Source organism: Scyliorhinus canicula, chromosome 17 (genome assembly GCF_902713615.1).
Source record: "Scyliorhinus canicula chromosome 17, sScyCan1.1, whole genome shotgun sequence".
NCBI lineage: Eukaryota > Metazoa > Chordata > Chondrichthyes > Carcharhiniformes > Scyliorhinidae > Scyliorhinus > Scyliorhinus canicula.
Genome location: NC_052162.1, coordinates 119,534,166 through 119,548,466, shown reverse-complemented (window position 1 = coordinate 119,548,466; position 14,301 = coordinate 119,534,166). Strand labels below are relative to the sequence as shown.

The following is a 14,301-nucleotide window of genomic DNA, read 5'->3' as shown; positions in this document are numbered from 1 at the left end:
AATGTTCTGGCAAGAGAGACCTTCAAGCTCTGATTAGCCTCAACATTTGAAACTGTCTGAATAAGGGATTGTATAGAATCAGACAAAGGGTTAGTATGAAACAGTTCTATTGTATTCCTGTCTGAGATAATGAGAGAAGGTGGTGTCAGTAATTGGGGATCCAATTAAATTAATCCAGTGACCAAATTGACCAATTGTCATGTTACAACAGGCCCAACTCTGACGCAAGGCAATGGTCACTTTGGGGATAAAAGTAGAGGTTCTGAAGGCCTTCCTTGCTGGCCAAGTACTGAAGATTCCCGAGGCCGAGTTCCAAGGAAATTATTGTCAAAGAAGGAGCCAGACTCCCGAGGCTGAATTCCAGAAGAATTACTGTCAAAGAAGGAGCCAGAGAGGGTTACGCTTCTACAGACTGATCACCTGCATGAAGTTGGAAAAGTCAATGTCTTAAAGTTTCTTTGAATAAACTTTTAAGATAATTCTGTCTTTGTCTTAATTGCCTTGTCTGAACCAAAGTGAATTTATTAAATGGTAAATTGGGGGTGGCTAAAATCAATAAAGGATCAGAAAACATAAATCTTAAATTTAAAAACTTGCATTTCTATAGCACCTTTCACAACCACAGGATGTCCCAAAGTGCTTTTCAACCAATGAAGTACCTTTGAAGTGTAAAGGTAAAGATTAAGGTAAAGATAGATAGTTTTTTGAAGAATAAAGGGATTAAGGGTTATGGTGTTCGGGCCGGAAAGTGGAGCTGAGTCCACAAAAGATCAGCCATGATCTAATTGAATGGCGGAGCAGGCTCGAGGGGCCAGATGGCCTACTCCTGCTCCTAGTTCTTATGTTCTTATGTTCTTATGTAATGTAGGAAACGCGGCAGCCAATTTACACACAGCAAGATCCCATACACAGCACTGTGATAATGAGCAGATGATCTGTTTTTAGTGATGTTGACTGAGGGATAAATATTGACCAGGACACCGGGGATAACTCCCCTGCTCTTCTTCAAAATAGTGGCTGTGGGAACTTTTACACCCATCTGAGAGGGGCAGACAGTGCCTCAGTTTAACATCTTATTTGAGAGAAGGCTGTTCTGACAGTGCAGCACTCGCTCAGTGCTGGGACCAGGAATGTTGGGCGTGATTCTTGTCCTCGGGTCCTTGGACTGGGATTTGAATCCACAATCTTCTGATGCAGAGGTGAGAGAGCTGCCCACTGTGCCACGGCTGACACTATAGACAATGCGAAGTTAGAAAGGGAAAGTTACCTGTCAAAACTCCCACCCTTTGTCTTCCCTTTCACCCACTTTCCCTAAAGTACATCAATGTAACATGAAAACGGGTGGCACGGTAATAGAAACCCCAGTATAAATAACATGGATTTGGCAACATTGACAAATGTTAAAGTCTTGGTTTAGAGCTGCAAGTTTTGACTTCCCATTTGAGCTTCGGGCACCTTTCTGTCTCTGTTACTCGTCTCAACAACAGCCAGGAGACAGAGCTGGGGGCTGAATTTGGCTGAGAATAACAGAGTCTGTGCCCCAGTTGAGAATCTGCCAAGGGTGTAGCCCTAATAGAGAGACGGGAAGGTGCTGGAGGACTGACTGGGAAATGGGCCTCCAACCAATTGTTATATCGGTCACTCAGAGCTAAAGAGAAACCCGTCTCTTTAAATACATATATAGGGAAGAGGCTGCAATGAAATCTGACCCTTTTAACCTGCACAAAAACAGGAGGCTCAGATTCACAGGTTGCAGGATGAGACCATTTGGCCCATTGTGTCCCTGCTAGCTCTTTGAGAGGACTCTCGCATTCATCCAACTGCTCTGATCTTTCCCCCACATCCCTGCAAATTCTTCCCTTTCATGTATTTACCATTTGGAAAGATACCATTGAATCTGTTTTCAGGCAGATTGGAACAACTCGCTGTGTCAAAAAATAAAATAAAATCTCATCTCCCCCTCTGGCTCCTTTGCCAATTACCTGAGGGGGACTCACTTTCTGTTAAAGAGCCTGTCAACTCCTCTCACCCACTTTCCCTGAAGTACATCAATGTAACATTAAAAGGGAGTGACACAGTGGTTAGCACTGCTGCCTCACGGCACTGAGGACCCCGGCTCAATCACGGCCCTGGGTCACTGTCCATGTGGAGTTTGCACATTCTCCCCGTGTCTGCATGGGTCTCGACCCCACAACCCAGAGATGTACAGAGTAGGTGGATTGGCCACGCCAAATTGCCGCTTAACTGGAAAAAGAATTGGGTACTCTTTAAAAAAATAAATAATTTTAATCAATCATGAAAAGTCCAGAAAAATCTTATAATTTTACTGATAAAGTTTTATTGATGAAACAGAAGATGGTTTTTAAAAAAAACAGAAAATAACTTGATAATCAAAGACAACCAGAGTAAAAGGATGTTCACAATATTCTGGACACAAATGGTTTCTCTGCTGCTCCTCTGTGCCCTGTTTCCGTGCGTCCCCGCTTTGGACACGGGGAAACTGAGCCCCGGGGGTCATGTCACCATCACTACTAAACACATTCAAATGGTCATTGGATATGCATATGGATGATAAGGGAATAGTGTAGAGGGACTTTAGAGGGGTTTCACAGGACGGTGCAACATCGAGGGCCGAAGGGCCTGCACTGCGCTGTAATGTTCTATGTTCTATCAGCACCGGTGTCTCCCCTCCTGGGCACCGATTGGTTGGTGGCTCATTTCCCATTCACTTCTCCAGCACCTTCCTATCTCTAGTGGGACGCACATGGCAGTTTCCTAACTGGGGCACAGGCCCTCAGCTCCGTCGCCTGGCTGTCACTGACACGAGCAACAGAGAGACAGGGAAATGTCCAAGGCTGAAACAGGAAGCCGAAACTTGTGTCCCAAACATCTGTTAGGATCTCTGTAAAAATCAGTAGCATCTCCAAAGAATTTCAAATTCCCAGTGAAAGAATTACATCACAGGATTTCATATCTTTAAACAAAAATAAACTTCAAAGCATATATAAAACAATAAAAAATTAAAAACCAGCACTGTGAACTTCACACTGTAGTTCATAACGATTCCTGCTGTAACTTCAGTTTCACAGAATTCCCTTTAATTCTCCTCAGTATTCCAGCTATTCCCCAAGCTCCAAGATTTGATGAGGATCCATCCATTAGCTTTCGGCTGAACAACCCTCCAACTATCCTTCAAGACCTCAAAATTATTGACTCCTCAGTCCAAGCGTGAGCTTCACTGCCTTCCTCCTGAGGGATTTAAACATTAGAAACACCCCTGGTTCCTCATGACCCTCTAGATTCCTGCTCCCACAGCTGGTTCACCGCTCCTGCTCCCCCAGCTGGTTCCCAGCTCCTGCTCCCCCAGCCGGTTCGCAGCTCCTGCTCCCCCAGCCGGTTCGCAGCTCCTGCTCCCGCAGCTGGTTCACAGTTCCTGCTCCCGAAGCTGGTTCACAGCTGCTGGACCCACAGCTGGTTCACAGCTCCTGGGTCCCACAGCTGGTTCACAGCTCCTGCTCCCCCAGCCGGTTTGCAGCTCCTGCTCCCCCAGCCGGTTCGCAGCTCCTGCTCCCGCAGCTGGTTCACAGTTCCTGCTCCCGAAGCTTGTTCACCGCTCCTGCTCCCACAGCCGGTTCACAGCTCCTGCTCCCGCAGCTGGTTCCCAACTCCTGCTCCCGCAGCTGGTTCCCAGCTCCTGCTCCCGAAGCTTGTTCACCGCTCCTGCTCCCACAGCCGGTTCACAGCTCCTGCTCCCGCAGCTGGTTCCCAGCTCCTGCTCCCACAGCTGGTTCACCGCTCCTGCTCCCGCAGCTGGTTCCCAGCTCCTGCTCCCACAGCTGGTTCACAGTTCCTGCTCCCGAAGCTTGTTCACCGCTCCTGCTCCCACAGCTGGTTCACCGCTCCTGCTCCCCCAGCTGGTTCCCAGCTCCTGCTCCCACAGCTGGTTCACCGCTCCTGCTCCCCCAGCTGGTTCCCAGCTCCTGCTCCCACAGCCGGTTCACAGCTCCTGCTCCCGCAGCCGGTTCACAGCTCCTGCTCCCGCAGCCGGTTCACAGCTCCTGCTCCCACAGCTGGTTCCCAGCTCCTGCTCCCACAGCTGGTTCCCAGCTCCTGCTCCCGCAGCTGGTTCCCAGTTCCTGCTCCCGCAGCCGGTTCACAGCTCCTGTTCCCACAGCTGGTTCACAGCTCCTGCTCCCGAAGCTTGTTCACCGCTCCTGCTCCCACAGCTGGTTCCCAGCTCCTGCTCCCACAGCTGGTTCACAGCTCCTGCTCCCACAGCCGGTTCACTGCTCCTGCTCCCGCAGCTGGTTCCCAGCTCCTGCTCCCACAGTTGGTTCACAGCTCCTGCTCCCACAGCCGGTTCACTGCTCCTGCTCCCGCAGCTGGTTCACCGCTCCTGCTCCCACAGCCGGGTCGCAGTTCCTGCTCCCACAGCCGGTTCCCAGCTCCTGCTCCCACAGCTGGTTCCCAGCTCCTGCTTCCACAGCCGGTTCACAGCTCCTGCTCCCGCAGCTGGTTCACAGCTCCTGCTCCCACAGCCGGGTCGCAGTTCCTGCTCCCACAGCCGGTTCACAGCTCCTGCTCCCGCAGCCGGTTCACAGCTCCTGCTCCCGCAGCTGGTTCCCAGCTCCTGCTCCCACAGCTGGTTCCCAGCTCCTGCTCCCACAGCTGGTTCCCAGCTCCTGCTCCCACAGCTGGTTCCCAGCTCCTGCTCCCACAGCTGGTTCACCGCTCCTGCTCCCACAGCTGGTTCACAGCTCCTGCTCCCACAGCTGGTTCCCAGCTCCTGCTCCCGCAGCTGGTTCACAGCTCCTGGACCCACAGCTGGTTCACAGCTCCTGCTCCCACTGTTGACTGCTTCCAAACTAACTACAGACTGCCTGCTTTCTGTGAGAAACACCCAGAATTCCAACCAAGGCCCCACCCTGAATCACTTATCCCCATGGTAACACAGACTCATTGGGATGTCCAACAGATGCTTAAATTAATGGACTTTCAGCTTCAAAACCAAACCTGACCCTGAGGTCTGCATGAAGAATTCACCTCTTTAACAAAGACAGGACAGTAATTGTCAGATCCGATGTCTCCAGGTCTCCAGCTAATAGAGCCCAGCTGCCCTTTTACAGATCTTACCCTTCCAGCTTTGACTTCAAGTCAACATGGGCCACACTTTGAGATCGTGAATTCTCCGAGAGGGTTTCTGTAAGATTCTCAACCCAGATTTTCCATTTATCTTCCTTTAAAAAAAAATCTAATTCCCAAACTAAAAGTTTTATTTCTGAAACATGAATTAAGAAATTAGGTATTTGCAACATTTTCCCAGCAAAAATAAAAATGTATCACCCTCGTAATATCCTATTTAGAATATTACAACTTACAACGCGCTTATATATTCACAACAGCCATGATCTTATTGAATGGTGGAGCAGGCTCGAAGGGCTCTCCCTCTTTCCAATTATTGTCTCATTAAGGGGCCTCACGGTAGCATGGTGGTTAGCATCAATGCTTCACAGCTCCAGGGTCCCAGGTTCGATTCCCGGCTGGGTCACTGTCTGTGTGGAGTCTGCACGTCCTCCCTGTGTGTGCGTGGGTTTCCTCCGGGTGCTCCGGTTTCCTCCCACAGTCCAAAGATGTGCGGGTTAGGTGGATTGGCCATGCTAAATTGCCCGTAGTGTAAGGTTAATGGGGGGATTGTTGGGTTACGGGTATACGGGTTACGTGGGTTTAAGTAGGGTGATCATTGCTCGGCACAACATCGAGGGCCGAAGGGCCTGTTCTGTGCTGTACTGTTCTATGTTCTAAAACGCGCTTATATATTCACAACAGCCATGATCTTAGTGAATGGTGGAGCAGGCTCGAAGGGCTGAATGGCCGACTCCTGCTCCTAATTTAAACATTGCAAGTTTTCCTGTGTTTAAATATCTGATAACCTGCAATAGGCAGAATAATCCCTCCATTGTCCCCATCACTTTCACCAGTCTATCTTGCTATCAGCACACTGCTGAATTCCATGTCCAGGAATCACAGTCCACTGAAGATGGAAAACGTTACTGCTTGCTGTGTTTTCTGAAACTTTCCTTCTTCCGATAATTATCGTCCAAAGTTCCTTCTGCGAGAGAAGAGTCCTCATTGCTGTTCAGACGTGAGTTTTCCAGTTCAGTTTTGAAAACAGTCTGTTCAGAGTTCACCTTTTGAACTTTATCTTCTTCACTGTTTGTAGTTTCCCCATTGTTTCAAACCAAAGGGAATGTCCCGGTCAATCCCACATTTAAACTCTCTTCTTCTGGCTCAGTTGTCGGTGGAGCTTCATTTCTCAGTTCATTTCCCAGACTCCAACATTTTGGATTCTCTTTTGGAGACAGCAAGTTCAAAATGGCTTCTTTCTGTGTCAACAACTCCTTCCTTCATTGGTCAAAATCTTCTTCAGCAACTTTAAGAAGGTCATTCAAATGCTTTTTATGTTCCAGCACAAAAGGTTCTGATATTCCTGTTTGGAGAAAATGGGATCTTGGACTTCAGAAAGAGAGGGATTGAGAACAAAAGCAGGGAAGTTGTGTTGAACCTTTCTAAAGCTCTGGTTAGGCCACAACTAGAGTATTGAGTCCAGTTCTGGGTCACCACACTTTAGGGAGGATGTGAGGCTTCTCGAGAAGGTGGAGAGGAGATTTATCAGAATGGTTCCAGGGATGAGGGATTTTAACCACGAGGTTCGGCTGGAGAAGCTGGGGTTGTTCTCCTTGGTGCAAAGGAGGTTGAGGGGAGGTTTGATAGAGGTGGATGTGATTGCAACAGGTTTAGATATGGCGGTTAAAGAAAAGCTGTTCCCATTAGCTGATGGTAGACGAATGAAAGGGGGAACACATTTAAAGTTTTACTCATGGATTCAATGAGCTGATTGGCCTCCTTGCCTGCCGTAATGACTATGATCGAAAGAGAGACATTTCAGCTGCTCCAGTCTCCCCAACTCATAACTCCCTCATCCCTGGTGCCATTCTCGTAAATCTCCTCTGCACCCTCTCGGAGAACTTCACATATTTCCTAAAGTGTGGGGTCCATATATAGGATTCTATTCTAGAGGGATAGAATTGAAAAGCAGGGAGGTTATGTTCAACTTGTTTCGAGCCAGGGTTAGACTACACTGGGAGCACTGTCAACATTTGTGATCTCCATTTAGAAAAAGGAAATTGAGGAACTGGAGAAGATGCAACGAAGATTCACAAGAACAATACCAGACCTGAGAGCATTTCACCCTCAGGAAAGGCTGGGGCTGCTTTTCTCCAGAGAAAAGATTGAAGGGTAATCTTTTTCAACATATATTTCAAACAAATGTTTTTAATTTTCTTTCTTAAATTTAGAGTATCCAATTGTTTTTCCAATTAAGGGGCAATTTAACGTGGCCAATTCACCTACCCTGCACATCTTTGGGGTGTGAGGGTGTGAGAACTATGCAAACATGGGGAGAATGTGCAAACTCCACATGGCACATGGACAGTGACCCGGAGCTGGGATCGAACCCGGGTCCTCAGCGTCGTGAGGCAGCAGTGCTAACCACTGCGCCACTGTGCCGCCCTAGACTGAAGGGTGACCTGATGGAAGTCTTTAAGATGATGAAGGGGTTCAATAATCCAATAGCAATTTCACGAGAAACCTCTTTACCCAGCGAGTGGTGAGAATGTGGAACTCACTCCCACAGCGAGTGGTTGAGGTGAACAGCATGAATACATTGAAGGGGAAGCTAGATACATACATAAGGGAGAAAGGAATAGAAGGATATGCTGATGGTGGAGATTAAGAGGGGTGGGTGGATGCTCATGTGGAGCATTAACACTGACAGAGACCAATTGAGCCGTCTGGCCTGGCCCTGTGCTGTAGACTCAATGGAACAGAGACAAATGTATTTATTTTATATCTACCAGTAGTGGGGGAAAAACACTATTTACTATCTAGGGTGAAATAAATGTCCTTCATCAGCTTTTGTGGATCATTTTGGTGGAAATGCTCCTGCCGAGGCTCAAAAAGCATCAGCCCACTGGAAGCAAAGTCGCAAATCCAGCCAGTCCTGGATGTGATTAGCAGCAGCAATAACAGCAGAATCCAACCCCTGTAATCACTTGTGAACTCGCTGGTGTCTCAGCAGGTTAGATGACTGAGTGAAACCCTTCCCACACACAGAGCAGGTGAATGGTCTCTTCCCGGTGTGAACTCGCTGGTGTGTCAACAGGGCAGATGAATCACTGAATCGCTTCCCACACGTCAAGCAGGTGAATGGCCTCTCCCCAGTGTGAACTCGCTGGTGTTTCCGCTGAGCAGATGACTCACGAAATCCCTTCCCACACACAGAGCAGGTGAATGGCCTCGCCCCGGTGTGAACTCGCTGGTGTGTCTGCAGGTTTGATAACTGAGTGAATCTCTTCTTACATTCAGCGCAGGTGAACGGCTTCTCCCCAGTGTGAATACGTTGGTGAATCGCCAGTTTAGATGAGGATCTGAATCCTTTCTCACACTCAGAGCAGCTGAATGGTTTCTCTCCGGAGTGAACTAGCTTGTGTGATGCTAAGTTGGATGAATTCCTGAATCCCTTCTCACACTCAGAGCAGATGAACGGCCTATCCCCAGTGTGACTGTGTCGATGAATTTCCAGCTGAGATGGGCGTCTGAATCCCTTCCCACAGTCCCCACATTTCCATGGTTTCTCCATGTTGCCCTCTGTCCTTGTGTCTCTCTAGGTTTCACAATCAGTTGAAGAACACGTGTAAGGGTTCTCGCTGTGAATGATGTGACACCTTTTGGAAGTGCAGTTGGATAAAGATCCTTGGACAGTCACTGCACTGGAAAACTCTCACTCGGGTGTGTGGGTATTGAAGCTGTTCCAGTGATACTGATTTTTAAAGTGGGCTGCACGGTAGTGCAGTGGTTAGCACTGCTGCCCACGGCACTGAGGACCCGGGTTCGATCCCGGCCCTGGGTCACTGTCTGTGGAATTTGGAGATTCTCCACATGTCTGCGTGGGTTTCACCCCACAACCCAAAGATGCGCAGGTTAGGTGGATTGGCCACACTAAGTTGCCCCTTAATTGGAAAACTATAATTGGGGTACGCTAAATTTATTTTTTTAAAAGCAGACGAGCATTTCTTATTCTAGATTCAAAAACCAATGGTATTCAGGTCATGATGAATGAAGTGACTCTGTCGGATCTTGGCGTGAGGTTTGGTTTTGAGATTACCGTCTGTAAATTCTCCTCTTCTAAATCCTGTAAAAGGAGTTAACAAAACTCAACTGTTAGTACAGAATAAAAACTCAGAACAGAAATTCTAGTTTCCGACGGAACATTATTTTTCTCTCATTCTCCAAAGCCTGGAAATTACCATCCAACACACTCTCCCTTCATTTTCACTCTGCTGTATCTAATATCGAGGAAGAATGAGACTAAAGAGAAAATGCTGGAAAATCTCAGCAGGTCTGGCAGCATCTGTAGGGAGAGAAAAGAGCCAACGTTTCGAGTCCAATGACTCTTTGTCAAAGCTAAGACAGAGAAAGTGGGAAATATTGATACTGTGGAGTGAGAATAAAGATGAGACTGATGGATTGTTCCACAGAGTCGGCATGGAGTCGAGTGACCGAATGGACTCCTTCTGTGCCATAATGGCTCTATAACTGGAAATACATAATGTAGCTACAGTACTATATTACAAGACTAGAAATAATAAAAATGTATTTATTACAGAACCATCAATAATATATCAAATCTTTACCATATAACACTATGTCTGATATTAATTTACTGTCCCCTTAAATGTCAGCCATCTCCTGGGGAAACCAGCCCTTTAATTGTGAACATTAGGAAAGAGACCATCCTTTTAGCCAGACAAATAAATGTGTCAAGCTGAGGGAGCAAAGGATGTTAATGTCTTTAAGAGAGAGCACAGTAAGAAGTCTTACAACACCAGGTTAAAGTCCAACAGGTTTGTTTCAAACACGAGCTTTCGGAGCGCAGCTCCTTCCTCAGGTGAATGGCGAGGTTTAAGAGAGAGAGAGAACTGGGCCAAGCTTTCCAGAGTCTGCACCCTCCCTGGATTCACTTCCTTTCCCTTCAGTTGCTGCAAGTGACCAATTGAAGATGAGAATGAGAAAAGAAATGGAAAGGGGGAGAAAAGAAAGGGGAAGAAAAGAAAGTATTTTACTCACAGATGTTGGAGACAGGAGGAAGCTTAAGTCTTCATTCGCACAAAGACCGCGCTCTGATTGGCTGGTGGACCAGAGTCCTTCCGGTCCTCCGACCTTCCCATTGGTCCACACTGCATTCGGAAGGTTCAGGCGGGCTCTAGCTCGCACATGCGCAGACTTCCCTCTACCTCGGACATGCGCAGTCCGCGGCCACCTACCCGCTCAGCGGATAGAGCGGTTTCTCCAACGCGCACGGAACTGTGGGAGCTGCGGCCGCCATTACCCATCCGGAGCCAAGTCTCCAAACTCCTGGCACTGGGATGGAAAATGGGGAGGGAGGAGTAACGTCAGCCTGACACAAAGTAGATCTGGGTAGTCACTGGATTGAATTGTGACGTCCCTCCCTCTTAACAAAACAGTGTGTTAACTTCAGGTGTAAAGATTTAGACACCTGGGTGACATATTGGGGAGGGCAATAGGTGAGTGTGAACCTGAACCCAAGAGTCAGCACCTTCAGAGGAGGAGAATTGGGCACTGAGGGGTGGGAATGGGGTTGGGGGTATTCGAGAAACTGGGAGACTGTGTTTCCTTTGTTGGATTTGGAAATAAACGTGTTGAAGGTACAGTTCAGCTTGAGACCGATGCTTCGTCTGCAGACATAATTTAGAATTAACATGGCAGCATGTTGGCAGCAACTTTGGTTCCTTCTGTAAGAAGTTTTATTCTCTATACTCTCTGAGAAGAAGCACATTGCTGCTGCCAATTTTAGGTACAGAATGGCAGACGACATTGCAACATCTCAGGCATTGATTATCCATCAATTTTCTCGGAGGGAGAACAATATCAGAAATGTAACAGTGAAGTTGATGTGGACACAGGTTACTTCCTTCCCCTGAAAGAAGCTAGGTATGGCTTTATCATTAACAGAAAAATGCAAGGTTATCAGTATTTTCAGACTCGGTCAAGGATGATTTGAATATTGCGGAAAATACTAATTTCAGGTACTTCCGTATCAAATACAGACAACTCACAGTGAGGCAAAGGATTCCATTGTACCAAGTTTCAAATAGACTAAATATTAGGGGCAGATACCACAGCAGATACCACAAAGGTATGTCTGCTGACAAGTGATGTGAAAATGATAATATGGGTCTTGGATGGTAACTGTAGGCACTTGAACCCCGGAAATACACAGGGTGATTAATCGGTGTTTTCAACATTGATTCTCAGTATCATTATGTAATGAATTGTTCCCAGCAAAAGAATCGTGTTTTTCGAATAACTCATCAGACATAATCTCCTGAGGCTGAGAATGATGATGTGGGACAACCCAGTCCCCACCAGGAGAGACTCAGGATCAGGTTTCAAAGTTTTATTCCAACGTATGAAGGGAGAAATCAATCTTATAATAATAATCTTTATTGTCACAAGTAGGCTAACATTAGCACTGCAGTGAAGTTACTGTGAAAAGTCCCTCATCACCACATTCCGGCGCCTGTTCGGGTACTCAGAGGGAGAATTCAGAATTTCCAATTTACCGAACAGCACATCTTTCGGGACTTGTGGGACGAAACTGAAGCACCCGAAGGAAACACCGCAGACACAGGGAGAACGTGCAGACTCCGCACAGACAGTGACCCAAGCTGGGAATCGAACCTGGAGGCACCCTAGCACTATGAAGCAACAGTGCTAACCTTAGTGAATCAGATGGCTTTTAATGACAATCGGCAATGGCATCATGGTCATCATTAGACTTTTAATTCCAGACATTTTATTGAGTTGAAATCCAGCACCAGGTAGTGGGATTCGAACCCGAGTTCCCAGATCATCACCCTAGGTCTCTGGATTACTCATCCAGTGACAATACCATTATGCCACCGCCTCTCCAATTAAGAAAGTCTAAGATGCTATCTGCTTTATTAACTGCTCTCTCAACATGCCTTACCACCTTTAATGACTTATGTACATATACACCAAGGTCGCTTTGTTCCTGCACCTCCTTTAAAGTTTTTCCCTTTATTTTATACTGTCTCTCCATATTCTTCCTGCCAAAATAAATCACCTCTCACACTTCTGTGTACTGAACTTCATCTTCCACCTGTCTGCCAAATCCATAAACCTGTCAAAGTCCCTTTGAAGTTCATGACTATCCTCATCACAGTTGACAGTGTTTCCAATCTTCGTATCATTTGCAAATGTTACCACCAAACCCTGAACACCACAGTCTGGGTCATGAATATATATCAGGAAGAGCAAGGGTCCCAACACGGACCCCTGGGGAATTCCACTACAAACCTTCCTCCAGTCTGAAACACAACCATTTATCACCACTCTCTGTTCCTGTCACTCAGCCAATTCCCTCTCCAAGTGCCAACTTTCCATTTCATTCCATGAATTAGATATTCTCTAACAAGTCTGTTGTGTGATTCTATGTCAAATGTCATTTGAGAATTGTATACACCAATCAACAATGCTGCCCTTATCAACCTTCTCTGCTACCTTCTCAAAACACTCCAGCAAGTTAATTAAACAGAATTTTCTCCGAATGAATCCAGTCTGGTTTTCCTTAATTATCCTACACTTGTTTAAATGACTATTGATTCAGCCCCAAACTATAGTTTACAGAAGTTTCATAGAACATACATACAGTGCAGAAGGAGGCCATTCAGCCCATCGAGTCTGCACCAACCCACTTAAGCCCTGAATTCCACCCTATCCCCGTAACCCAATGACCCCTCCTAACCTTTTGGACACGAAGGGACAATATATCATTTACAATCCACCTAACCTGCACATCTTTGGACTGTGGGAGGAAACCTGAGCACATGGAGGAAACCCATGCAGACACGGGGAGAATGTGCAGACTCCGCACAGACAGTGACCCAGTGGGGAATCGAACCTGGGACCCTGGCGCTGTGAAGCCACAGTGCTATCCACTTGTGCTACTGTGCTGCCCTGAAGTCAGACTGACTGGTCTGTAGTTGCCAGCTTTATCCTCACATCCCTTTCTGAACAAGGGTGTGACTTTCATAATTCTCCAGTCCTCTGGCCCCAGCCTTGTGTCTGAGGAAGACTGGAAAATTATCACTGGTGTTTGTGTAATTTCCACTCACTTCCCTCAGTATCTCTGGATGCATCCGGTGCTGGAGCCTCATCTGGAAGTAAAGATGGTGTTTCTACCACCTCAGAATCACAGAATAATAGAGCAGAAGAGGCCCTTCAGCCCATCGTGTCTGCACCAACACATGGAAAACACCTGACCTGCCTACCTAATCCCATTTGTCAGCACTTCCTGTTTTTACTTTAGATCTATCTGTAGTAGTGGTAAGACCACCATTTGTCGTCCAGGATAACATGAATGTCCTTCATCAGCTTTTGTGGATCATTCCAGTGGAAATGTGCTCTCCCAGGCTCAAAGAGCATCAGCCCACTGGAAGCAAAGTTGTGAGACCGGCCAGTCCAGCAGAAAGAAACCCTCTCACCCTCGCACTTCACCAAATGTCAGAATGAATGTGGTTCAGTCCTGGATGTGATTCACAGCAGCAATAACAGCAGAATCCAACCCCTGTAATCACTTGTGAACTTGTTGGTGTGTCAGCAGGTTCGATAACTGAGCAAATCCCTTCCCACAATGAAAGCAGCCAAATTACTTCTCTCCAGTGTGAACTCGCTGGTGACGTCGCATGCTGGATAATTGAGTGAATCCCTTCTCACATGGAGGGCAGGTGAATGGTCTCTCCCCAGTGTGAATGCGTCGATCAATTTCCAGCTTATATGGGCCTTGTATCCCTTCCCACTGTCCCCACATTTCCATGGTTTCTCCATGTTTTGTGTCTCTTCGTGTCTCTCCAGCTTTGACGATCAGTTGAAGCCTTGTCCACACACAGAACACGTGTATGGTCTCTCCCCGCTGTGAATGGTGTGATGTGTTTTCAGTGCTGTGTAACTGGTTAAAGCTCTTTCCACAGTCAGTGCTCTGGAACACTCTCACTTTCACTCCAGTCACACTGATGTTTAAAATCTTTTAAAATGGACAGATCAGGGAAAAATTTTTCCTTCTAAATTCAAAGGCCGATGATATTCAGGCCCCAATAAATTGACTGATTCTGTGAGATTGGAATATGATCATTGAAATTT

At 46.9% G+C, this 14,301-nt stretch overlaps 1 protein-coding gene across 1 annotated transcript in view; it reads right to left on the bottom strand.

Moving 5' to 3' along the window:
* LOC119951772 (zinc finger protein 729-like) overlaps positions 1 to 10,341 on the bottom strand; it is a 112,614-nt gene extending 102,273 nt beyond the window's left edge. The window contains exons 1-2 of the mRNA XM_038775111.1: positions 10,186 to 10,341; positions 8,112 to 9,250 (exon numbers count right to left, since the gene is read on the bottom strand). Of these exons, the coding sequence (XP_038631039.1) occupies positions 8,112 to 8,698 (587 nt within the window). The 5' untranslated portion in view covers positions 8,699 to 9,250; positions 10,186 to 10,341. The remainder of the gene's footprint in view (positions 1 to 8,111; positions 9,251 to 10,185) is intronic.
* Positions 10,342 to 14,301: the final 3,960 nt, after the last annotated feature.